Raw genomic sequence first — 27,981 nt, forward strand, 5'->3', positions numbered from 1 at the left:
TAAGACCCCAGAACGAAGTCCATCAGATCCTAGGGACTTCAGCCATCAGCTCTAATAGTTTTCTCAGTACCCTTTCCTTGGTGACAGCAAATGTTTTAAGTTCTTCCCTCCATTTCGCCTCTTTGATTTACAATAATTTCTGAGATGTTATTTGTGTCTTCTTCGGTGAAGACAGACACAAAATATTTGTTCAAAATTTGTGCCATTTCCTCATTTCCCTGTATTGATTCCCCAGACTCTTTCTGGAGGACCCAATGCTCACTTTAAGTTGCTCTTTTAAATTCTAACAAAGTCTTATACTGCTTTTATATTTCTAGCTTTCTCTCATACTTCTTATATTTCTCCCACAGCTTTCATTATCAGGTCTAGAATAGCCTGTTCAAAAAAACGCTACGCAATCATTTTTCAGGCTACCTTTGTCAATCTCATTCATCCAATTTACAAGTAACATTTGGGTCACACGAGTGCCTGGCAATGACCATCACCAACAAGAGAGGATGTAACCATCGCCCCCTTGACATTCAATGGCATTACCATCAATGAATTCCCCAACTAACAACACCCTGGGAGTTACCATTGACCAGAAACTGAACTGGACCAGACATACAAATACTGTGGCTACATGAGCAAGTCGGAGGCTAAGAATCCTGCTGTGAGTAACACACCTCTTGATTCCCCAAAGCCTAATCAGTCTGTAAAAGATGCAAGTCAGGAGCGTGATCGAGTACTCTCCACTTGCCTGGATGAGTGCAGCTCAACACCACAAGATGCTTGATACCATCAAGGACAGAGCAGCCTGCTTAACTGGCACCCCTTCCACAAGCATTCGCCATTTACTCGCTCCACTCCCAAATGAACAGTGGCAGCAGTGTACCATCTAAAAGAACTGCAGGAACTCACCTCGGCACCTTAGACAGCACCTTTGAAATCCACAACTCTACCACCTAGGAGGACAAGGGCAGCAGACACATGGGAACATCATCACCTGGAGTTTCCCTTCAAGCCACCCACCATCCTGACTTGGAAATATATCCATGTTTCTTCACTGACACAAGGTCCAAAGCCACATAAAGTTCAACGGCTTAAATGTGGAGATGCCGGCGTTGGACTGGGGTGAGCACAGTAAGAAGTCTTATAACACCAGGTTAAAGTCCAACAAGGTTTGTTTCAAACACTAGCTTTTGGAGCACTGCTCCTTCCTCAGGTAAAAGTCAAAAGAGAAGGAGGTGGCCATTTTCGGGGTGTTGGACCAGCCAAGGTTGGAAATGGGTGCGGAGGCAGATATCGTAGCCTTCGCCTCATTGATCGCCCGAAGGCAGAGCCTGCTGGGATGGAGAGCAGCCTCTCCACCCTGTGCCCTGGCATGGTGGGGGGACCTGTTGGAATACTTGACCCGTGAGAAGGTTAAGTTTGAACTGAGGGGAAGCTCGGAGGGGTTCTGCAAGTCATGGGCATTATTTATTATGCACTTTCAAGAACTGGATAACATTGAACATTAGTTGGAGGGGGGGGGGGGGGGGGGTGCTGTGTGTATTAATGGTGAATATGGGTAATCCCCGATTCCTTTTTGTCATTTGTTTATGTAAATATGTGGGCTGATGTTTGGGGGTTGGTGGGAGGATGGGATCGTTGTTATTGTTATGGGGTTTGACATATCTGTTGCTGATTATTGTTTATTATTGGTGGGTGTAAATACGGGAGAAAATGTGAAAAAGGAGAATAAAAATATTGATTAAAAAAAACATTTGAAAGATTATGATCAATGCTTTTGCAATTTCTTTACCAACTTCTGTTAATACCACGGGTGGAATCCTAGAGATTTTTCTATTCCAAGACACATTTTGTATCTCTTTTTCATATACTTATTTGAAACCAATAAAGTTTCTCCCTTTGACTTATTTCCAGCTACGCTATCATTTATATTTTCAGTTACGCCATCATTTATATTTATCCTTTTCTACTATAAAAGTGGATATAAAACGCATGCTCAACAAATCCGGTCTATTACAGTGTCACCTGCTTCAGTCTTAAATGAACCCACATCACCCAGAAGCCATTCTCTTCCTCTTAATATATTTATAAAACTTAGGAAACATTAAAATATAGAGACACTGCTGCTTTCATATATTAGATGGCACAATTTAATGCAAACAGAAATATTCATATAAAAGCAAAATACTGCAGATCCTGGAATTCTGAAAGAACATAAAATGGTTTTAAAAAACCAGTCAGGTCAGAAGATATCTGTTGAGAAAAGGAGTGTTACGGTTTCAAGTTATGACTTGATGAAAGGGCACTAACCTGAAATGTTAATTTTGTTTCTCTCCACAGATTTGGGATCACCTTACATCACAAGGTAAAGTAAAAGTAAAGTCACCATAGTCCTAGATGACCATAGGCAGCTTCCTCCTTTTGAGGGGAGCTGACTGGTGGAGATCTAACCTGAGGATCACACCTAAGGAGAGGGGCAAGGTTGAGAAGACAGGGCCTTCATGAATAACCTCAGCGGGTACAGGAATTTAACCCGCCGTGCTGTTGGCTTTGCTCTGCATCACAAACCAGCTGTCCAGCAAACTGAGCTAAACCAGCCCCCTCTACCACAAGGACAAAAGCAGCAAATGCTCAGGAATAACACCACAAGTTCCCTCCAGGTCACACATCATCTTGACTTTGAACTACATATGATGTGGCGATGCCGGCGTTGGACTGGGGTGAGCACAGTAAGAAGTCTTACAACACCAGGTTAAAGTCCAACAGGTTTGATTCAAACACGAGCTTTCGGAGCGCGGCTCCTTCCTCAGGTGAATGGCGAGGTATGTACCAGTCTATATAAATGTTTCTGGAACATACCTCGCCATTCACCTGAGGAAGGAGCCGCGCTCCGAAAGCTCGTGTTTGAATCAAACCTGTTGGACTTTAACCTGGTGTTGTAAGACTTCTTATTGAACTACATAGTCATTGCTTCAAGGTCGGTGGGTTAAACCCTGGGGCTCCCTTCCTTACAGTACTGGGTAGAGCTACACGCTACACCAGTTGGACAGCAGCAGCTCAAGAATTCAGTATCCAAAGAGGTGGCTCATAACAGTTTCTCAAGGGTAATTAAGAATGCTGTCCATGAAAGGTTAAAACACAAATATTTCCAGCATTTTTGTGTTTATTTCAGAAGTATTCATGACAAGGACTGATCTGATCCAAATGAGAGCCAAAAGCACCCAGAACAGGAACGGTGATGTATCACCAGAATGCAATAATTACTGCATTTGCAAAGATCCTATTTAAACAAAGATTGAACTTTTCCACATTCTAACCATTGAACATAAACAGATTGGCAAAAGCAAATTACTGAGGATGCTGGAATCGGAAACAAAAACAGAAAATGCTGGAAAGTTTCAGCAGGTCTGACAGCATCTACGAGAAAAAAGGGAACTACCGTTGAGCTTTGAGAGAGAGAGAGAGTCATCCAGGCTCAAAACGTTTAGCTCCCTTTTCTCTCCGCATATGCTGTCAGACCTGCTGAGATCATTCAGTGTTTTCTGTTTTTGTAAACAGATCGGATCTTGATATGTGGATTTTTTAAAAACTTGGCAGTGTTGGTCTACAAATATTTTGGAATAGTGTTTTTTTTTAAAAATACAGTTTATAAACTTAGATTCTGTTTAAAAACAGAATTCTCAGAAGCCAGGGCCTCTTTCATTCCTCAACTAATAAACTAAATTGCTTCTCATTAATTTATTCCGAAACAGCCAAGAACATTGGTCCATATTTCTTTTAACTATTGAAGATGATAACGATCTACCAATATACTCCTGACATAGCTTCTGCAGACAAGGTTTATAGAATTGTGAGCTTAGATAAAATCAAATTTTGTTACAATGATTCTCCATTGCTCCGTAAGAACGGAAAGTGCTTAGAAGTTAGCATCACTTATCAAGCAAATCTTTCAAGTAAATGTTCCCTTTGATTATTTGAACTATCGACAGAGATAAAGCTCCTTATTTTCTTATCCTTTGATCTAAGCTGGATACGAAAGTAAATTTTATATTCTGTTAATTGAAACATTTGGACTGCCTCATGATAATGCAAAAAAACATTTAATAAATGTACTACTTACAGCTTCTTTGATTATTTCAAATCGTTTCTCATCAATGTCAAAGGTAGCCATCTTCTCAATTATCTTCTTGAGAATTATGTGCTGCTTGTCATCGTAACCCTTCACAACCAGCTGTTGGCAAAGTAGAGTATAGAGGTTTTGCGTGCAAGAAATAAGAAACAGGAGCTAAAGAACAACGGCACTGAACAATTGTCACCTTAAATTTACTGTATGCCTGGCACATTTGCCAGTTACTTTAAAAACAAATTTATTTTCACTTTTACGATATGTTCAGAAAAGTGAATCACATTCAAAAATCAGTTTTAACAGCTGGAAATGAATGTTACCATTTTAGATTTTAAACTTTTTAGAACCAACAATTTTCTTCAGATGGCAAAAACGTATGAAACTATAAGTCAGTTTTCTTTGAAAGTCATCCCAAAGGTTATGACACAAGTGCCAGCTGAAGACATTCCAACTGATTTTCCCTTCCCACAGCACCATAACAAAGAATGGCAACTCACAGAGAAACCTCCAATCCATGTTGCACCACTTTGATTACAAACTTCCTATTCTACCAAGTGCCGTGCGGAACATAACAAATTGGGCAAAACATTACAAACATTAGAAAACATTTCTGAATTCATGAAGTATCTCGGAAAACCAGGAACTTTGTACATTTCAAGACATAAAAATGGATGGAACTAAATTTGTGAGAAATATGCAGTGTCTGTCTGAAATGCTGTTTGATTGGGTGATTTGGAAATCAACATTAGGACAGGAATTCATGGAATAACAATAGTATACTGATGAAATGCGAAGTTTATGCTGCATATTATAAAAAAGGAATTCAACAGCAATGAGAGAAAGTAATAGTAGTTACTGGATACTCTGCACAAGACAGGCTTGTAAACAGTGTGATAGTATGCATAAAGCAAGTTTGGACATAATGTTGTGCATGCCCTCCGACCAGTGTAAGCCCATCACATGACCCTGTGTTTGAGAGTTGACAGTAGGTCATGCAGTAGCTCTACAATAGTTAATTAGTGTTAGTAAGGGCAGCATGGTGGCGCAGTCGTTAGCAATGCTGCTTCACGGCGCCGAGGTCCCAGGTTCAATCCTAGCTCTGGGTCACTGTCAGTGTGGAGTTTGCACATTCTCCCCATGTTTGCGTGGGTTTCGCCCCCACAACCCAAAGATGTGCAGGTAGGTGGATTGGCCACGCTAAATTGGCCCTTAATTGGAAAAAATGAATTGGGTACTCCAAATTTTTTTTGAAAATTAATGTTAGTAGTTTATTATTTTATTTATCCTAGTTATTTTATAATGCAGTTGTTTCATAATAAATTATTTAAACTCGATGTTCTGTAGTTCATCATTCAATTCGGCCAGTCGACAGAACATGACATGGTACCAGGTTTCAGGATTTACTAAGAACTCAAATATTCCGTACGTAAAAATACGAACCACTAAAGATAACTTTGAAGGATAAGAAAGGCGACTCATCTTTGCTACTAACCTTGCTAGCTACTGGCACCTGCCGCTCAACGCACAGTAAAACCTCAAAGCCTAGGATGGAAGGCATCAAGGCACCTCAACAGCTTTGAATACCAGTAACATAGATGAGAATTGGAGGGTATTTGAGCAACAGTTTCAACTCTATGTTGCAGTCCTTGGTCGGCAGGCACAGCCCGATGAGAGGTGTATCGTGTTGCTTCTCACTGTAGCAGGTCCCCAAGCAATTGAAATTTTCAACAATTTTCTCTTTCAAAATGAGGCTGACGGCAAAAGCTTCGATGAAGTACTTAAACAATTCTGTCGCCATTGCTCCCATATAAAAAAATGAAACCTTCAAGCGCTATATATTCCGTACGTGTAACCAGAATGCGTGAGGCATTCAATAGCTTCCTCCCTGACTTGCGATTGAAGGCTCAGTCATGCAACTTCAGCTCATTCCAGTCGTCAATGATACACGATCAGGTAGTTTATGAATCTCCAGTGATAAAGTGCACGAGTGGCTTCTGCGGGAAACAGACCTGCAACTTGGGAAGTGTGATTCAAATATGTCATGCTAGTGAGCTGGCAGCAAAGCAGCTCAGCACGTTGAATCTCTCTTGGCGCAAAGTCTGAAGAGGCATCAATGTGGTGACGCAGCTGAATAAGAAACATGCTCCCAGTGTGGGTCGTCATTTTGAGTGGTCGACCCAATCCTCCATTTTGTGTCCGCCATGTGGCAAACAGCATTTGCCACAGCACTGCTCATGGAAAAACATGTGCCATCTGTAATGGCAGGGATCATTTTGCAATGCAATGTTATTCAAGAAAGACTGAACAAATAAGAGTACCAATACTATTGATGAAGCGTGCCTAGAAGATATATTCTTTCCAGACATGATCTCCAGCGGAGACAGTAATACCAAACAACAATGTATTTGTACCAATCTGCAGCAATAGTGAATTGAAGGCAAATAATTGTAAAGATAAATGGACAGAGCCATTAAAGGTAACGGCAGAGAGGGGCAGCACGGTGGCCTAGTGGTTAGCACAACCGCCTCACGGCGCTGAGGTCCCAGGTTCGATCCCAGCTCTGGGTCACTGTCCATGTGGAGTTTGCACATTCTCCCCGTGTCTGCGTGGGTTTCGCCCCCACAACCCAAAAATGTGTAGAGTAGGTGGATTGGCCACGCTAAATTGCCCCTTAATTGGAAAAAATAATTGGGTAATCTAAATTTATAAAAAGAAAAAAAAGGTAACGGCAGAGTGATAACAGTCAAGCTCGACACTGGTGCGAGGGCCAACCTCATCAACCTGTCCGATGTAAAAAAAAGCTGCGACTCAACCAAAAATAGTTCCCAGAACGGTATTGTTAAGAGATTATAAGGGTAACGAAATCTCGTCGTTAGGAGCATGTGAACATGATGTCAATGTCAAAACCAAAATTCACAAGGTGAAATTTTCTGTGGTGGCGGCAGACCGCGAGTCTTTAATTGGAGTTCAGGCCTGTGAGGAGCGACAGCTAGTCCGATGAGTCTATAGTGCAGACAATGCTGCAACAGGCCCTCATCCCTCAGGACACTCCAAAGTGAATGATTTCCCTGAAATTTTGCAAGGTTTTGGTACCTTACCATACATGTAGAAGATTCAATTAAAGGAAGATGCTAATCCTGTGATTCATGCGCCAAGACGTGTGCCAGTGACATTAAGGGATAAACTAAAGGCAGAGCTAGAGAATAACTGTCTTGGGTGTCATTAAGCGTATTGAAGTCTCTACAGACCGTGTTAATTCAATGTCATCCGTATTGAAGTGCAATAAAGAACCTCCACAATGGGTGACCTGTATTGATGATGTCAAACTAAGGGAAGAAACCAATAAGGACCCAATGTTGCAAAGGGGAAAAGATATCTTCACTAAGGATGGCCCAGAGAATCCTGCCCCGGTTTCTACAATGTGAGAACAGAGTTGAATGTTGCAGATGGAGTTTTGCTGCGAAAAAAGCGAATAGTAATTCCAAAATCATAAAGATCGGTGGTTCTAAGTGAACACCAATGAGAGCACATTGGCAGAAACAAAAATGTAAAGAGAACCGAAGACATGGTCTATTGGCATCCTCCAGGATATCGACACAATGGATGAAACCGCACACAATGCAGGGGAGTGAAAGCAAACAAAAGGCACACAGTGCAAACTGCTTCAGTTCCAAGTGTTGCGAGAATCTGCTCATCCAGAAGCAGAAAGGCAATCACTCTTTTCAGAAAAGGAGGCAAGGGAGAGATTTCTAGCCAAATCCACAAAGAGGTTTTCTGATGATTCTATGAAACGCCTCAAACCATTGTGGTGCAACCACCGGTAGAAGCATGCAACAGTCCTAAAACATCTGAAGAAAATATGGAACAAATACTACAAGAGGATAATGCATCAATACACGGAGAACATCAAACTCAAGCAAACACTAAAGAACATGAAGATCCTTTGCAAGCTCAGCAGACACCGAGAAGGCCGACAAGGATAGGGTGCAACCCAGGAAGGCTGAACTTGTGACAGACTGTAAAAAAAATTCTGAACATGTAAATAGTTGTGCATTTCATGATGAAACAAAAAAAAGATAATTTAGTGTAAATAATTAAATTTTCCAAGGAAATGGGATGTGATGATATGCATGAATCAAGTTTGTACATGTTATGCATGACCTCCAACCACTAGGGGCAGTGTAAACCAACCATGTCACTTTGTGGCTGGGAGTAGGTCGTAGACAATAGGTGCAGTAGCTCTACAGTAGTTCATTCGTGTTAGTAGTTTATTATTTATTTATCCTAGATATCTTATCACGCAATTATTTCATAATAAATTTAAACTGGATGTTCTGTAGTTCATCATTTTTTACAGAAAATATAAAATATAACAATGAAATGCAACAAAATAACCCATAACAACTGTAACACCCTCCAGACCGCCTCAACGCATGTATCATATCCCCCCCACCCCAACAAAAGAACTTAAAAATAAATTAAAATTAAATAAACAAACATAGTCATCGTCCCCCCCTTTCCGCCCCCCTTCCTTCCTTTCCTTCCCCCTCCCCCATTCCTTCCTTCCTCCCCCTCCCCCTTCCTCGCCCCCATCTCTTTACCCCCCTCCCCCTTCCCTCCCTCTTCCTCCTCCTTCCCCCCTCCCCCCTCCTTCTTCCCCTACCTCGTCCCCTCCTTCGACCCCTTCTTCCTTCCCCCTCCTTCTCCCTTCCCCCCCCCCGCCTTCTTCCTCTTCCCCCCCCCCCCCATTCTTCCTCTTTCCCCCCCCCCCCATTCTTCCTCTTTCCCCCCCCCCCCCCCGGTTGCTGCTGCGACTGTCCCAGTACCCTATCGTTGAGCCAGAAAGTCGAGGAAAGGTTGCCACCGCCTAAAGAATCCCTGTACCGATCCTCTCAGGGCGCATTTGACCTTCTCTAGCTTAATAAAACCCGCCATGTCATTGATCCAGGTCTCCACGCTTGGGGGCCTCGCATCCTTCCATTGTAGCAAAATCCTTCGCCAGACTACTAGGGATGCAAAGGCCAGAACACCAGCCTCTTTCGCCTTCTGCACTCCCGGCTCCACCCCAACCCCAAAAATCGCGAGTCCCCAGCCTGGCTTGACCCTGGATCCTACCACCCTTGACACCGTCCTCGCCACCCCCTTCCAGAATTCCTCAAGTGCCGGGCATGCCCAGAACATATGGGCATAGTTCACTGGACTCCCCGAGCAACTGACACACCTGTCTTCACCCCCAAAGAACCTACTCATCCTCGTCCCAGTCACTGGGCCCGGTGCAGCACCTTGAATTGGATGAGGCTAAGCCACGCACACGAGGAGGAAGAATGAACCCTCTCCAGGGCATCAGCCCATGTCCCGTCTTCGATCTGTTCTCCCAGTTCCCCCTCCCACTTAGTTTTCAGCTCCTCTACTGACGCCTCCTCCACCTCCTGCATAACCTTGTAGATATCAGATATCTTCCCCTCTCCGACCCAGACCCCCGAAAGCACCCTGTCACTCACCCCCCTCGCGGGAAGCGAAGGGAATCCCTCCACCTGCCGTCTAGCAAATGCCTTTACCTGCAGATACCTAAACATGTTTCCTGGGGGGAGCCCAAATTTCTCCTCCGACTCCCCCAGGCTCGCAAACCTCCCATCAATAAACAGGTCCCTCAGCTGTCTGATGCCCGCTCTGTGCCAACCCTGAAATCCCCCATCAATGTTCCCCGGGGCGAACCTATGGTTCCCCCTTAATGGAGCCTCCATCGAGCCCCCCACTTCTCCCCAATGTCGCCTCCACTGCCCCCAAATCTTGAGGGTAGCCGCCACCACCGGACACGTGGTATACCTCGTAGGAGGGAGCGGCCACGGCGCCGTTACCAGGGCCCCCAGGCTTGTATCTCCACAGGACGCCCTCTCCATCCGTTTCCATGCTGCCCCCTCCATCACCCACTTGCGCACCATCGACGCATTGGCTGCCCAGTAGTACCCCGAGAGATTGGGTAACGCCAGCACCCCCCCATCTCTACCCCACTCCAAGAAGACCCTCTTCACCCTCGGGGTCCCATGCGCCCAAACAAAGCTCATGATGCTGCTGGTCACCCTTCTAAAAAAGGCCCTAGGGATAAAGATGGGCAAACACTGGAAGAGGAACAAGAACCTCGGGAGAACCGTCATTTTGACGGACTGCACTCTACCCACCAGCGATAGCGGCACCATGTCCCACCTTTTAAATTCCTCCTCCATCTGCTCCACCAGCCTGGTAAAATTAAGCTTATGGAGAGTCCCCCAACTCCTGGCCACCTGCACCCCCAGATATCTGAAACTCTTCACTGCCCTCTTAAACGGGAGCCTCCCAATTCCCTCCTCTTGATCTCCCGGGTGTACTACAAACACCTCGCTCTTGCCTAAATTTAACTTATAGCCCGAGAAGCCCCCAAATTCCGCTAACAGCTCCATCGCCCCCGGCATTCCCCCTTCTGGGTCCGCCACATACAACAGCAGGTCGTCCGCATACAGCGATACCCGATGTTCCTCCCCACCTCGCACCAGACCCCTCCATCTCCCTGACTCCCTCAACGCCATAGCCAGAGGTTCAATCGCCAGTGCAAAGAGCAGGGGGGACAGGGGGCACCCCTGCCTGGTCCCACGGTAGAGCCTAAAGTACTCCAATCTCCTTCCATTTGTAACTACACTCGCCATCGGAGCCGCGTAGAGCAGCCTCACCCATTTGATGAATCCCTCCCCAAATCCAAACCGCTCCAGCACCTCCCACAGGTACCCCCACTCAACTCTGTCAAACGCTTTCTCTGCGTCCAGCGCCACCACTATCTCCGCCTCCCCCTCCACTGCCGGCATCATGATAACGTTTAGCAGTCTCCGCACATTCGTGTTGAGCTGCCGTCCCTTGACAAACCCTGTCTGATCTTCGTGTATTACCCCTGGCACACAATCCTCTATCCTGGTGGCCAGGATCTTCGCCAGCAACTTGGCGTCAACATTGAGGAGCGAGATAGGCCTGTATGATCCACACTGCAAGGGGTCCTTATCCCGCTTTAGGATCAGAGAGATCAGTGCCCGCGACATCGTCGGGGGCAAGGCCCCCTCCCCTCCCATACCTCATTGAAGGCTCGCACCAACAGGGGGCCCACCAGATCCACATACTTTTTATAAAATTCCACCGGGTACCCGTCCGGCCCCGGGGCCTTACCTGACTGCATTTGTCCAATCCCCCTGACTAGCTCCTCCAACTCTATCGACGCCCCCAGCCCCTCTACCAGCTCCTCTTGAACCCTTGGGAAACATAGCCTGTTCATGAAGCTCTCCATCCCCCCTCTCCCCATCGGAGGTTCCGACCGGTACAGTTCCTCGTAGAAGTCCCTAAAGACCCCATTTACTTCTGTCCCCTTCTGCACTACATTCCCACCCCCATCCGTCACTCCACCAATTTCCCTAGCAGCATCTCGCCTACGGAGCTGATGCGCCAACCTCCTGCTCGCCTTCTCCCCATACTCGTATCCCGCGCCCTGCGCCCTCCTCCACTGCGTCTCCGCCTTTCTGGTGGTCAACAAGTCAAATTTGGCCTGCAAACTACGCTGTTCCCCCAGCAACCCCTCCTCCGGTGCCTCCGCGTATCTCCTGTCCACATCCAGGAGCTCCCCCACCAGTCTCTCCCTCTCCCTCCTCTCCCTATGGGTCCGGATGGAGATCAGCTCCCCCCGGATCACTGCTCTCAGAGCCTCCCAGACCATCCCCACCCGGACATCCCCAGTGTCATTGGCGTCAAGATACCCCTCAATACTTCTCCAGACCCTCCTACACACCTCCTCATCAGCCAGCATCCCCACATCCAGGCGCCGGAGCGGGCGCTAGTCCCGCGCCTCCCCCATTTCCAGATCAACCCAGTGCGGAGCATGGTCTGAAATCGCTATGGCCGAATACTCGGCATCCTGCACCCTCGGGATCAATCCCCTGCTCAGGAGGAAAAAATCTATTCATGAATAAACCCTATGGACGTGGGAGAAAAAGGAATACTCCCGCGCTCTCGGTCTCCCAAACCTCCAGGGATCCACCCCTCCCATCTGGTCCATGAATCCCCTCAGTACTTTGGCCGCCGCCGGTCTCCTATCCGTCCTTGAACTGGACCAGTCCAGTGGGGGATCCAGCACTGTGTCAAAGTCTCCCCCCATGATCAGGCCCCCTGCCTCCAGGTCCGGAATGCGGTCCAACAAGCGCCTCATGAAGCCAGCATCATCCCAATTCGGGGCATATACATTAACCAGCACCACCATCTCTCCCTGCAGCCTATCCTTCACCATAATATATTTGCCCTCCTTGTCCGACACCACCTCAGCCGCCTCGAACTCCACCCTCTTCTCCACCAGAATCGCCACCCCCCGGTTCTTCGCGTCCAATCCGGAGTGAAAAACCTGCCCCACTCACCCTTTTCTCAGACGAACCTGGTCCGCCACCTTCAGGTGAGTCTCCTGGAGCATAGCCACGTCCGCCTTCAGCCCCTTCAGATGAGAAAATACCCTATATAGAATATAGAAAATACCTTAACCGGCCCATTCAGCCCCCTCACGTTCCAGGTAATCAGCCGGATCAGAGGGCAACCCGCCCCTCTCCCCCGCTGGCTAGCCATAGCTTGTCGACTGCTCGCCCCAGGCCAGCTCGCCCTGCCCGACCCGTTCCCCATGGCGATAACGCCTCTCCTCTACCCCCCCCCCCCCGGCCCACACCAGCTCCTTCCTGACCATTCCAGCAGCAACCCGGTATCCCCCCCCCCCCCCCCCAGGCTAGGACCCCTCCTAGCCGCGACGCACCCTCCATGGTACTTCCGTGAGTCAGCTGACTTCTGCTGACCCCGGCAGCTCCCGCCAAAACCTATCCCCTCCCGGCATGGGGTCATCCCCCTCTTGCCACACCTCCTTGACACCGCTTCAGCGCGGGAAAGAAAACCAGTAGAGGCCACGCCCCCACCGCCAGCTCCGCCTCCCCTGCCCCGCGGCGCAGGAAACCAGAGGAAAGCCCGCGCTTTCACACTGCCACACCCCACCCTTCTGACGCAGCTCCCCAAAATCCAGTTTCACCCCAACCCTCAGCCCCGTACAGAAGAGAACATATAAAATACAAACCTCCAACATTCCCCACATCTATACCCAACAAACAGACCCACCCGGAAACAGAGCAAAAAGAAAACCAGCATAAAAAACACACATGTCAAAGTTAAAGAACAGCAACAGCGAAAACAGCAACGGCCATAGTGTGTCCCCAGGCCCTAGTTCGAGTCCAGCTTCTCCACCTGTACAAAGGCCCACGCCTCCTCTGGGGACTCGAAGTAGTGGTGCCGGTCCTTGTATGTCACCCACAGGCGCGCAGGCTGCAGCATTCCAAATCTGACCTGCTTGGCATGCAGCACCGCCTTCGTCCGGTTGAACCAGGCCCGCCGCTTAGCCACCTCCGCACTCCAGTCCTGGTAGATTCTCACTACCGAATTCTCCCACTTGCTGCTCCTCTCTTTCTTGGCCCAGCGCAGCACACACTCCCGGTCGCTGAATCGATGGAACCGCACCAGCACCGCCCTCGGGGGCTCATTTGACTTAGGCCTCCTGGCCAGCACTCTGTGAGCTCCCTCAAGCTCCAGGGGCAAATGGAAGGACCCGCCCCCATCAACGAGCTCAACATCGTGGTCACATACGCCGGGAGATCCGACCCCTCCAGCCCCTCCGCCAGGCCCAGGATCCTCAAATTCTTTCGCCTCGTGCGAACGTCCAGCTCCTCCAAGCGGTCTTGCCACTTTTTGTGAAGTGCCTCGTGCAACTCCACTTTCCCCACGAGGACGGCGGCCTCCTCCTCCCTCTCAGCGGCCTGCTGCTGCAACTCCCGAATGGACGCCTCCTGGACCGCCTGGGTCCCAAGCAGCTTGTTGGTAGTCGCATTCAGGGAGTCCAGCAGCTCAGCCTTCAGCTCCGCAAAACAGCGCAGAAGAGAGGCCTGCTGCTCCTGCGCCCACTTCCACCAGTCCTCGGGTGTTCCGCCGGCCGCCATTTTGTCCTTCTTCCCCCGCTTTTCTTGGGGAGCTGCTGCAGCTTTTTCCTTTGCCCCACTCCGGGTGAGCACCATAAATTATGGGGAATGCTCCTCTCGACACCTTCCCCCACCGGGATTTGTCGAAACAGCGCCGTTTGGGGCCCTCAAATCGGCACGCTGCCGAACGTGCGGTTTAGCTCCGCATAGCCGCAACCGGAAGTCAGTTAATGTTTGTTAATCGTTTCGTAATTATAAAAGTCAATGAGCAAAGTGAATTTAAATAATACGATATTGAATACAGCAAACATGGCCATGAGTTGAGGGAGGGATAAAAACAATGCAACTCAGTAATATAAATGATAGAGGATTAGAAGATAGCTAATAAAAGCGAGGAGATTAAATTTGGGCAGAGTGGTGGAGCAAATGAAAGGGGATTTCGGCAGGTGAGACATTCTCCCGCTGTAATTGGTGGGGAGGGTACAGACAGTGAAGATAACAGTCCTCCTGACATTGCTATTTGTGTTTCAATGTCTTCCAATTTTTATCCCCAATGCATTTTTCAGGAAGATAAACGTGGTGATCTCAGGTTTTGTATAGACAGGTAAGGCCCTGAGGGTGAGGAAGGTCCTTTCGGAATGGTGGGGGGTGGGGGGGGGGTTTGGGCCCTGCCGAATTTTATTAACTACTACCGGACGGCGAATATTACGATGGTCAGGTAGTGGATAGTGGGGTGTTACGGGCCAGGGTTTAGAGAACCCTAAAGTGTATAATAGAGTTCACCTGACCCACAACTCTTAATAGATTGTGGTATGGGGAGCACAGGGCCCACTCTACAGGTGTGGTACAGCAGAAATTGAAAAGTATTTATTAAAAGCAAAACAATGTTTATTCTATGAACTCAAGTTAACCTTTTTAAAACATACAGTGACCATCTTAGCAACCATTAATTCAAATACAACCCCCAAAGACTACAACACTAAGTAATCCTTTAAGCTTTCCTTTTAACATCCATACGACTTAAAAAACAAAACCTTTAACAGAAGCACATCAGGTTAAAGTCACTACTGAAAACATTTATAATTCTGAATTCACCAAATGATCGAGAGATAGTCTTTTGATGGCAGCGAGAACAGCAGTCCACCTGCTTGGTCTGGCTTCAGCTCCAACACTGAAAACGAAACTAAAACACACCCTGCAGCAAACAGCCTAAAACGGAAGTAAAAAGCTGACTGACAGCCCAACTCCACCCACACTCTGACATCACTGCAGTAGTAAACACCATTTCTTAAAGATACTCTCACATGACAGGGGGGGGGAATGGGTTCCGGTATCTGCAGGTGCAGAGGCAGGTTTCTAACGTACCGCACCTGCCTCCCCAGGGGCTACAGATAAGGATAAGGTGGTTCGAGAGCAGGAGTGGGAGAAGGGAAGGTCTCATAAGGAGCTGATGGGAGTGGGAGGGCCCCGATAGGAGAGATGAAGAGAAAGTGGGAAGAGGAGCTGAAGGCCGGGTTATGGGAGGAGGCCCTGAGGGGAGTTAATGCATCCTCTTTGTGCACCAGGCTCAGCCTGATACAGTTTAAGGTGGTCCATTGGCACTGTTTGTGCAAGCCATGTTGGCTGGGGTTTCGTGCTGGGGAGGGGGGGGGGGTTGTTGGTTATGTTGTTGTGCTTTCTTTTTGTTGAAAATTTGATGTGTCAAATTGTTAAAATTATAAATGCATCAGTAAAATATTTTCTAAAAAAAGAAATAGAAAGCAGAATTTAAAAAATTTTTTTTAAAAGGTGTGAAACTAGTAACGTTGATTCAGAGACAATGGTGCACTCAAAGATAACAAAAGGTGCACAATTAGGAAAGCAAATGGCATGTTGGCCTTCGCTGTAAGGGGGATTAGAAAACAAAAATAAACAAGTCTTGTTACAACCAGACAGGGCATTGGTGAGGCCATCCCCTGAAACGCTGGACAGGTTTTGTCTCCATATTTAAGGAAAGATATTCAGAGATGGTTCACTAAATTGCTTATTGGGATGAGAGGGTTTTCCTCAGTCTATAGTCTCTGGAGTTTAGAAAAATGAGGTCCAACTTCATTGAAATATTCACGATATGAAGGGGCTTGATGGAGTAAGATACTGCTGCAATTATGCGGGTTCATTAGCCATGTGTGCAAATCCCATTATAGCCGCTAAATCGAGAGGGGGCCAAAACAGGATTCTGACTGGCGAGATCGCTGTTTGAGATATTCCCGATACCCCTGCCGGTGACGTGATCAGGTTTACGCCCCCAGGGCAGCACGGTGGCCTAGTGGTTAGCACAGCTGCCTCACAGCGCTGAGGTCCCAGGTTCGATCCCGGCTCTGGGTCACTGTCCGTGTGGAGTTTGCACATTCTCCCAGTGTCTGCATGGGTTTCGCCCCCACAACCCAAAAATGTGCAGAGTAGGTGGATTGGTCACACTAAATTGCCCCTTAATTGGAAAAAATAATTGGGTACTCTTTAAAAAAAAAAATTTTTTTTTAAGAAAAAATGTTTACGCCCCTAATTTCTATTAATTTACATCAATTTAAATATAATTAAACAGCTTCACCTCGTAGCATCTGGCCCCGTGGAATGCTCTCCCCCTGGTGGTGTGACGTCTCACCGGCACAAATCACTACTGGGTTTCGAAAACTAAATTCAGTTGTGATGACCATGCCAGGAGGTGCCTGTAGGCCCCCCGGACGAAGGCAGAGGCTGGACATTACCCCCAGAACCCTGGCAGTGCCATGGGTAACCCTCCTCCATCTGAGGAAGAGGGATTCCCCTTATGTGTGGTGATTGGAGAAGGGTCACCACAAAGTTTTTATGTCTGTACTCTCACACACACACACAAAAAACTTGTGGTGACGCTTCTCCAACCACCACACATAGGGGAAAAATCTCGAACTAGGTGGGCACCAGTTTCAGGATAAGGGGCTGATCGTTTGAGATGAGAGGAGAGGAAACGTTTCCACTCAAGTAGTTTAGAATAATTGGCGTTCTCCAGCTGAGGGTTGCATGAATGCACCATCATCCTGGTCATATTTATGGCTGGGATAGACAGATATTTGATATCAGAGATTCAAAGGATTTAAAGAGGAAAGTGGAGTTGAAGCCCCAAGATCAGCCATGATCATACTGAATGACGGAGCAGGCTCAACTGGCCATATAATCCTCTCCTGCTCCTATTTCTTATGTTCTTATCTATATAGCACCTTTAACATAATTAATGACCAGAGCGGCAGTGGCACAGTGGTTAGCACTGCAGCCTCATAGCGCCGAGGACCCGGGTTCGATCCTGGCTTGGGTCACTGTCCGTGTGGAATTTACACATTGTCCCCTGCGTGGGTCTCACCTCCACAGACCCAAAAGGTGTGCAGCATAGTTAGATTGGCCATGCTAAAATTGCCTCTTAATTGGAAAAAAAATGATGCGGGTATTGTAAAAAAAAAAAATTTGTTTTTAAAAACATAATTAATGACCAACAGTATTTCACAGAGACATAAGGAAACAAAAAATGCCACAAAGCTCCATAAGGGGATTAAGTCAAAGAGCAAAAGCATGGTCAAAGAGTTTTATGTCGTAAGAGTGCATGGAGGGAATTGAAAATAAGTATGACAATTTTAAAATCAAGACATTTTATCAATGAGACACAGGAGTGATAGGTGAACAAGGCTTGGTACAAGTTCGGACAGAAGCAGCTGAATTTTGGATAGCCTTAAGATTACACATTTGGGAGACCAGCCAGCAGTACATTTGAACAGATAAGCCTAGGAGGTAATAAAAGGCCAAATCAGCGAATTAATGAATTATAGACCAGTTTAATGTCACTTGTGCAATTTCATTGAGCATTTAAAGACATGGGATAATCAAGAACAGCCAGAATGGATTTTAAAGACACATTTGACAATATTTTTGAAGTAGTAAGCAATTAGACAAATGGAATCCGAGCACAAGTGTAGCAGCATGATGGATAGGAAACAAATGGCAAGGTTTTATGGGTATTAAGGATTGGAAGTAGTGGATCTTAGTTTCAGTGCTGTATCAAAAATTAAAAATATACTTTTAACATGCTGCTCAGTGAGGATTTGCGATATTGGCACTAACATATTCGAATGTCAAAGTTTAGAAATGGTGAAAAGTGATACACACGAATAATTGGTTTGATTTTAAAAAACACATTTGGACTCTCCCATTTGTAATTATTCATCCCTTCAATCCCTGTTAAGTAAATCTGTCATCTTCAACCATTGAATAGTTGCAGGACACTGCAAATCCAATTGCATCTTTCAGGATTAGTTCATTTTAAACATGCAATTTAAAATTAATGTTAGAATTGCAAACAGCTCGTGCATCCTTAAACACTCCAATCTCAAGCTAGATCACCTTCCTGCTCTACTTACAAGAATTGAGTTCATTGCTGGAACTAGTGCATACACCAAGCCTGTGAGGCGAGCTGCATATGTATACTCTTTTAAATCATCTCTCAATAACCTGATATAGAGGTATGTCATGTTGCAATGAAGAGGGTCAGCATAAATGTAGCGACTAACAAAGAGAAAAGATAAAACATGGGAATAAACCCCCAGAAAGCAGGCTGATATTGAACAATGACATTACAATAGGTCAAGCAAAATGGTTGAAGAGTATGTATATGCAGCCTCATAGCTAAACTAATAATCCTACTTGATGGAAATAAATAAATATTTTACCATATGTGGTGGATGGGCTGGGTGTTGGGGTGGGGGGGCTGGAGAAATAAAAATAAGTGCATACAAAAGATAATTCTGGAGCTTTACTATTTCCCTGAATTTAGGTACTTACATACATTCCATAGATTGTATTTTGTAGGTCATAGTTCAAGCCAGCTAGCTCTGCTGCATATGCATACTCGTTGAGAGAATCTTTCAGCAGTTCAAGATACAAATAGGCCATATTACAATGTAATGGATCCACATAAGCAAATGGGCTGGAAGAAAATATACCAAACATTAGAATCTACTTCTACAAATTTAATTAATGAAACACAAAGCAATGCTTTCACCTGCCAATAAAGCTACGCAAACGAGTAAGCATTTGGGTTTTCCAAATGTCAAAAACATATAAACTGGCACCATATTTGATAAATATATTTCTGAAGACATTTTTCATGTAATAATTTCTTCACACTCACTATACAAAATGATGAAAGCAGCAGAACTTATTTAAATAAGACACTGGGTATTGCAATCGCAATCATTTTAATGCCTGCATTATAAACAATAGATGTTTCACTTGGTGAAATGCATTTGAAATAGGAGAAAAAACGTATTTGTGGAATGCTAGCGTTGTGTTGAGGTTTATTGAATGTCAATATGCTTTACAAAAGCAAAGTCAATGTAAAGCCTTCTCTTAAGATTGGGAGGTACGATTTGCAATTTCATCGGAATGCTGCAGTTGCTAACATTATTTCTTTGCAAAGAAAGGCTGGATACGCTAGCAGTGTTTTTCTTTCTCCCTTTTGTGCCATGAAAATCCATTTAAATTATTTTAAAATAGCTGAGGTTAAGTGTCAGCTTCCAGTTGGATTTTAACGCATGAATGTAAAAAAGCCAGTTGTATTGCTCAAGAAGATACGTTTTTACGTTAATTTATCGAAAAAGAACTGTGCAATGCTTGCTTTAGTTTCTGTATTCATTTGGTTAGAAACTTCAAGCAATTAGGATTTTTCAGATAAATTTATCGATGCAAGACCAGTAACTACAAACTATACTGCTAAAATAAGCTTACAATTTGTTTCAAGACTTAGTTGGTTTTCTGATACATCATGAAATGTGCACTAATGGGAAGAAAATCATTCTATGGGACAAGCAAACTGCAGAAGGCAGGTGCAACTGTCTCAAAAGTCCATGGCCGAAATTCTCTGGCCGTTGTGATTCTCTGTTCCGGTTGGCAGCGCACCCCCAGACACAGGTTTCCTGGTGGCATGGCATCAGTGGGAAATCCCATTGACAAACAAGAACAAACAGCATGCCACTGAGAAACACGCAGCTGGGGGAAGCAGAGAATGCAACCCCATGTCTGCCAGTTTCTATCTCCCCCAAACAGGGAAAGCCATGCAATGAATCAAGCAAGTGGACAGAAAAAAACCACAACCGTTTAGATCAATGAACTTTTTCACAATCAGATCGCTTCACTACATCTTTCAGGAAAAGCAAACCTGTTCTGCTCCCTGTGAAAATCACAGCTCAATTCAGACACCTTATGGCGTTCCACATTGATAGTTCAAACCTCGAGACAGTGGGCCCAAAACAAATGAAGCACTGACAGTTATTCTAAACTTCCAAAACTACTTAACCGTGTCACTATCCAAAGTGTGACCAAGTACTTCACACTTTTAGAAAATATGTTGTTGTTTTGTAGGAATGAATATTACAGAATCATGGAAATGTACACTCCAAACTTATTTACTCTAAATGCAAACAGATATTCGATAGGTACTGTATCAAAAAGCCCCATTTATATTTTAAGTCTCTATCAATACTTCACTCATTTTTCTGTACTTTTTAATACAATGGATCCGACCTCAGCAGTAGAAACCTTTTTTTTTCTCCAATGTGTTCGGCTTCTTGCATGGTAAGTACTGCTGCACACCATTTGGAATATTCAGAACTTGAGCAAGATGCCTATATAAACAAAAGTCTGTATTTCCTTTATTTTTGATCATCAACTTGTGCACAGTGCAACTAAGTAAACATCTCACTAACATCATCCAAAGTTCAACAAATTTTGAAGTCAACAACACATGCACAAAGGAACAGATTTTTCGTCTACACTCCCCAGGCAATTGCTGTGAAAATGTTACCTCGGGACACTTCTTTGAGGTACCTCCCAAATACAACACCCTGGAGCTTGGACATTATGGTCCAACATCTAAAACCATGTGGTCAGGTTCCATGTGTGGTTAATGACATCCAGCTCGAAGTTCACCACCACCTCTCCTGATTCCTCCACTGCCTATGCATCGTCAAAACTGCTTATGAAAAATGAAAATGAAATAAAAATCGCTTATTGTCACGAGTAGGCTTCAAATGAAGTTACTGTGAAAAGCCCCTAGTCGCCACATTCCGGCGCCTGTTCGGGGAGGCTGTTCGGGGAGTTATGCAACATCCAGTCCCTGGATAAGCCAGAACTGCCACCAATTAAACTTTAAAAGCAAACCCCATATCATTCTGGTCCCTCACTAATTCCACCTACACCCCAATCACTGTCCCAGGCTGAATTAGTTAGTTCACATCTTTAACATCCTATTTGATCCTCAGCTAAGCTATTGACATATCATCTTCTCCAGAGCAATCTCTTACTTCTATGTCAAACACTGCCCGTCTCTGCCCCTACTTTACCCGACATGCAGAAACCTTCGTCGATCCTTTTGTTAATCCAGACTAGATTCCAATGCATTCCTTGTCAATCTTCTTTGTCCACATTCCACTCACTTCAGCTCACAAAGTTCTGGTGCCTATATCCAAACCCGCAGCCTGGCTCAACCACCCATTACCCTTGTTCTCACTGATCTACATATGATTTCCAATCCACGAAAGCCACAAACTAAATTCTTGTCCTTATTTTCAACTATCTTCTTGGCCTCCCGACACCCTCCAGCCGTACAAATGTCCAAATACTTAGCAGTGATATGGTACGATCTACAGTTCCTCGTTAGTACAGTTCCTTGTTGGTATAGTGGTTAGTATCCCTTCCTGTCAGGCGGGAGACTGGGGTTCAATTCCCCGACGGGGAGTTTGTACCTCTCCAGATATGGTACGACCAGATTCTGTTTCTACAAACTAATGTGCCCACCATTTTCTATCATTACACATCTGTGACTTCTAAAGTTCCATGCATTTTTAAGCCAGTTACTTCCTCTTCTTTTTTGCCAGCACCTCATTTTGTTCTTTGCAGCTGACCACTAACCTATTTTTCAGTGAAGGATGTAAATATACAAAAAAAAAAATCAGTATTATTTGAATGGATAAATGGAAAATATTTTCCACATATCACACCCAATCTCTCAGCGCTGCACTGGAGTACATGTCTAAACTTGTGTACTAAAGCCACAACCTCATGGCTCAACAGGCTATGGTCCTACAAAATGAGCCAAGCAGACCCTTAAAGAGTAAATACCTCGAAGTAATAAATGTTACTTAATTTGGACAATAATAGTTTTCAATTATTGATAGGTTAGATACATAGCATTATTGCTCCCACTGTTAGAATTCATCTGAGGAACATACCTGAAAAACTCAAAATTCATGCACGTTTTTGGGAGAAAGAATCTGTCGTCTTGTTTGAACCACAGTTTGCTCATGGCAGTGTCCTGCAAAAATATGATACCCAATCAGAAGCTCTTTCAAACATTGCCTGGCAATTTTATTCTTTAAAAAGTAAGAATCCTTGCTTCTGATTTATGAACTAATCTGGCAAAATATCTCAACAGGAATAGCATGACAGCTGGAATGCCAAATGAAAATATGATCACATAAGCAATTAGTCATTCCTCTCACTGTTAAGAACATGGAAAAGTCACCTTTAGATAAAACTGGCTATTGTTCAATCATGTTGACAGACATACAAATATCCTGTAGCTTTGCTCAATGAAAATACTAAATATTTTCTACGCATCAACTGGGTCATAGTTGGAATACTATGTCTAGCTTTAGGCGTGTTTGCTTCAGGAATTAAATCACCAGGACATCCGGTGGTGGCCATGGAGCGAGTGGTCTCACATTTGGTGACTCCTGCTCAAGGTGGATTTTGTTGGTCCTTCCCCACCCATATGGGGGACTTTTTGAGTACAAAAGGTGTGTGAGTTTAAAGGGACTGTAATGCTCCTCTGGTGAGATCGATGTACGGTTTGGAGGATAAGGAATGCCACAAGAATGAAAGCGCAGCTGGAGCAGGACAGTTTTTGTGGTGCGCCACAGGTTAAGATGGCAGAGTGCAAGGAGGCAGCACTGCCTGCCCAATGGTCGATGGAGCGGCTGGTGGAATTTTTAAATAATAAATTCCAGCAGCAGAGGAAGGCTACGGTGGTGGAGCTGCCCAGAGCAGCGATTGAGGAAATGGGGCAGAAATTGGAGGCTCAGGGACTGGCGATACAGAAGCTGGAGGAGCAAGAGGAGCAGTTAGCCTCGCTGGTGGTTTGAAATGGTTGCGGACAGCAAGAGGCGGAGAGAGAAATTGGAGGACCTGGAGAATCGCTCGACGCCAGAATTTGAGGAATGTCCGAGGGCATCGAGGGAGCAGAGGCCGCCAAGAATGTGGCAAGGGTGCTTGAGCAGTTGATGGGGGAGTAGGCCTTTGACCGGTGCCTCGAGGTGGATCGGGCACACAGGGCACTGAGGAGGCCGCCGCAGGTGGGGGAGCTGCTGAAGGCGTTGGTGTGGCTGCACCTTTTCTTGAATAAGGAACGGGTGAAGCAGACCAGGAGGTGCACCTGGGAAAGGAGTGAGCCATCGGTCTACCAAGACCTGGGTGCGAAGTTGTCGAAGAGGAGAGCCGAGTTGAACCGGATAAAGGCTGCCCTCTTCAAGAAGGGAGTAGAATTTGGTGTTTTGTATCCTGCCCGTTTGTGGGTGACTCATCAGAAGCAGTTTTATTTTGACTCACCAGAGGAGGCGACAGACTTGAAGAGGGACCATGGACTGGAAGGAGAGGACTGTAAGGACATTGAACTTTAGAGAGGAGCTTTATGTTTATGATAGAACGTTTGGGGTGTGTTTCAACGGCGGAGCGGCGATGGAGCGTGTGCCTTTTGCTCTTCGTTGTTTGTTGGTGGTTGGGCGGGCTGTGTTTGGAGGCCTCGGGCGGGGGCCACCTGAAGTTGGGGGAACCAGATGAGGCTGAGGAGGCAATGGTGTTCCACTTGGGGCAGGATATGAAGACATGGGGAGTGGCGGGGTTGATTAAAAAAAAAGGTGCCTTTGAGGGGGGGGGATTGTGGCCGATCCGGTGGGGGGAGAAGTCACAGCCACCACATTGTGGGAGGCACTCAAGGCTGCAGTTAGGGTGGGGGGGTTATTTTAATTTAAATTTGAGCACTTAAGGAGAGGGTGGATCAGGAGGAAAGGGCAAGGCTGGTCTATGAGGGAGGTGATGGATAGCACAGGGGTGATGCAGGCGGGGAAGGCCCCGGGCCCCACAACCCAGTTGAGTTTTATAAAACGTTTGGGGCAGAGCTGGGCCACTGCTGGTGAAGGCGTATAGTGAAGCGAGGGAGAGGGGGTGGGGGGACTTCCCTCCCTCTCCCCCCCTACCTTATCACAGTCTTCCATCTCCCAGATTCTAAAAAAAGGACAAGGACCCAGTGCAGTGTGGGTTGTATCGCCCGATATCGATATCAAGATTTTAGCGAAGGTGCTTGCATTGCGGATTGAGGACTATGTGTGGAGGTTGATCGGGGAGGATCAGATGGATTTTGTGAAAGGCAGTTGTCTGCGAATGTACAGAGATTATCTAATGTGATTACAATTTGTTTCAGGTGCTGGAATGGTTCGGTTCCGACAGGGGTTTGTGGATTGGGTCCGGTTGCTAGGCAAGGTGCTGGTGGAGTGTGTGGACAAAACCAGTGAGCACTTTGGGCTATCAGATTTAAATGTTCTTAAAATGTACCCTCAAGTCTGTCTGCTGCATAAAAAAAGTATTCATTTTATTGAATAATTTTGTAATTAACCATGGTGTTAATACATTTCCTTCGGTAGGGTGACCATTCCTTCAGTAGGATGAAAAATGAAATAAACAGCAATGTGTGTCACCTTGTTCAATAGCAAGATTTTAAAAAAATAAACCTAATTATTAGCTGAATAAATTTCTATAAATAATAGCACAAGCATTTTTCAACTCTACTGCAAGAATTATTTACCTTAATAAGAGTTGGAAATGGTAGAGCATCTTTTTCCAAAGGCAAAATCTCAAAATTTGTAGGAATGAACTCATTCTTCACTGGCAGTTTGAACTTTCCATTTTGGTCTGCATTCTGCCACTTCTATAAGAATAAAGAAAAGCTTCTTTACTGCAAACAACATGAACTAATATTTATTCCTCGTGTGGTAAAGCATTCTTTCCTCTTTAAATGGGGTTACTATCAGATAAGCCATGATCTTATTAAATGGCGGAGCAGGCTCAAGGACTGAATGGATCACTCCTGCTCTTTGTTTATATGACATATGGCATTGCAGTAGATTTTGATGGGTGTATCATAAAACCCAATACGGTAATTGTTTTTCCTCCAAATTGGATTTGATTTAACAGTAATATTTTCTGAACCCATAGGATTCATATACCACATAAATACTTATCTATTTGAGACTCCAACTCCATAACAAAGGCCATGTGGTTGACATTTAACTGTCCTCGAAAATGGCCTAGAAAGCCTCTGAATTCAAGATAAATTAGGGATGGGAAACAAATGCTGGCCTTGCCAGCGGTACCCACATCCCATGAAAGGATAAATTTTGAAAATATTAGTTCCAAAATTTGTTTCCACATTTCTCACAATGTTCTCAACTGTATGAGCACAGAAAAAAAGGAAAAGACCAATGACAACCCTGGACCACCTATAGTTCTGCAGTCCTCTCGTCTATTCTTGCCACCAACTTGCCCTCGAAGTGATTTAGGAAATTCTATATTAAAAAAAGCAGTCTACAAATGCAAGTTGTGTATTCAAGAATTCCATCAGGAAAAACTAAACAGCTCCACCCTCATTACAAATAAAAACTGCAACCACACAATGGGTTTAGTGTGCATCACATCCCAACGTCATTAAATAGATCTCTAGGATTTCAAAATTGTACATCAAATTGCTGGCTTTTATGCTGGGGATTATTTTAAAAGTGGTCCAGCTGTTCATCAACTTTTGTTAAAATACAAAGAGCTGCATTAGTTAGAAAATAAAGGCAGCATTTAGCATTTTGATTTCTTCCACATAAAGGGACATATAAATTCATTATTTCTAATTCTCAAGTTAATCAGTTTATTGCACAGCTAATATTCTAAATGCAAGATACCTTGGGATACGGTTTTCCAATTTTGTAACTATTTTTTGTACATCTGCACGCAAAAATTGTTAAGTGCAAAATGTGCAAAAGAAATCAGCAGGTTTCAAACAGCATTATTGTGTGCACTGAGAGAAACCAAAAGGAATTGGATTTCAACTAAAATAATTAACATCGTCTTGACAAGGGTAGGTAAGTTACCCACCTCAATGACATCAGCACCAATAGCTTCCTGCATGTACTGTGTGCCGTACCATTTCTCTGTTTTGTCAGTTTTCCCTTCAAATGATTTAGAAACCACTGCCACACTGTCAGGGGGAGAAACACAATTGAAATTAAGTAATTAGTGACCAATGCCATTGACACAGATGCAATATAGTCTGTGATTTTAGGCTTGTGATTTATATCTGTAATGTTAACTACTTAGTCACTGTGCAAACTTGGAGCAAATATTAGAGGTGAAATGGGGGCTGGTTTAGCTCAGTTTGCGAGACAGCTGGTTTGTGATGCAGAGCACGGCCAGCAGCAGTTCAATTCCCATACCGGCGGAGATTATTCAAGAAGGCCCACCTTCTTGACCTCTTGCCCCTCACCCAAGGTGTGGTGATCCTCAGGTTAAATCACTACCGTTCAGCTCTGCCTCTCAAAGGGGAAAGCAGCCTATGGTCATCTAGGACTATGGTGACTTTATTAGAGGTGAAAGTCCAACCAAATTACAGTATGACTGGCTTACTGTAATTCATGCTTCTATTAAGCCCTGTATGAAAATGGTGGATTGGGGGTCGGTTAGCTCGGTTGGCTGGACGGCTGGTCAGTGATGCGGAGCAACACCAACAGCACGGGTTCAATTCACAAAGGCCCTGCCTTCTCAAACTTGCCCCTCTCGCCTGAGGTGTGGTGACACTCAGGTCAAATCACCACCAGCAACTCTCAATGGGGAGAGCAGACAGCCTATGGTGCTCTGGGTCTGTGGTAACATTTACATTACATGAAAATGATGAATGCTGGATGGTGGGGGGAATTTTCATGATATTAAATGCCTGCACTGGAGTTCACAAACAACTACCATATTTATTTTTAGAATTCCCATTTACTTGATCACTCTGCTTCAATTTTGGTTTTGAATATAGCTGGGGCAGGGGTACAATGAAGTAGGAGAAAATAATTTTCAGCATATTTTATTTGTCAGTAGTACTTTAAAAAAAAAAAAATTTAGAGTACCCAATTATTTTTTCCAATTATGGGGCAATTTAACGTGGCCAATCCACCTATCTTGCACATCTTTGGGTTGTGGGGGTGAAACCCACGCAGACACGGGGAGTGTGTGCAAACTCCTCACAGACAGTGACCCAGGGCCAGGATTCGAACCCAGGTCCTCAGCGCCGTAGGCAGCAATGCTAACCACTGTGCCACCGTGCTGCCCATTTGTCAGTAGTACTGAGTGCAAGCTATAAAAAATGTTCTCTGTAATAAACATTTGATTAGATAAGCATACCCGTGATGCAAAGAATCCAGGCGCCTAATGAGGTTAGTCAAAAACCTGCAAAATTTGTCTATTATCCAATTCAATCAGGATCAGTTCACATGTCCCGCTGAATTTCTAAAAAGGTCCAATTACCTACCTGGTGAACCTTTCACTCGAACTACCCACCCCAACCACAACAACAGTGGGGAGTCTGTTCTTAGTGGCAAAGGTGCTCATCGTTCACCTCACTGACAGTTGTCCACAGAGTTTTGTGGGCAGAGATTTCCCCATCTCCAGCATGGTGACTTCTACACTGTAGCTTGTTCAAGAGGGGCAAACAACAGT

General features: G+C 45.1%; 1 protein-coding gene across 5 annotated transcripts in view; it reads right to left on the bottom strand.

The window, feature by feature from the left end:
• Window positions 1-27,981, bottom strand: part of ide (insulin-degrading enzyme) — a 245,968-nt gene that overhangs the window by 104,477 nt on the left and 113,510 nt on the right. For all 5 annotated transcript variants that reach the window (XM_038822333.1, XM_038822331.1, XM_038822334.1 and 2 more), the window contains 5 exons: window positions 26,377-26,479; window positions 25,040-25,162; window positions 22,413-22,495; window positions 18,967-19,111; window positions 4,112-4,222 (listed from right to left, as the gene is read on the bottom strand). In XM_038822333.1, the coding sequence (XP_038678261.1) occupies window positions 4,112-4,222; window positions 18,967-19,111; window positions 22,413-22,495; window positions 25,040-25,162; window positions 26,377-26,479 (565 nt within the window). The remainder of the gene's footprint in view (window positions 1-4,111; window positions 4,223-18,966; window positions 19,112-22,412; window positions 22,496-25,039; window positions 25,163-26,376; window positions 26,480-27,981) is intronic.

This window comes from Scyliorhinus canicula, chromosome 16 (genome assembly GCF_902713615.1).
Source record: "Scyliorhinus canicula chromosome 16, sScyCan1.1, whole genome shotgun sequence".
Lineage (NCBI taxonomy): Eukaryota > Metazoa > Chordata > Chondrichthyes > Carcharhiniformes > Scyliorhinidae > Scyliorhinus > Scyliorhinus canicula.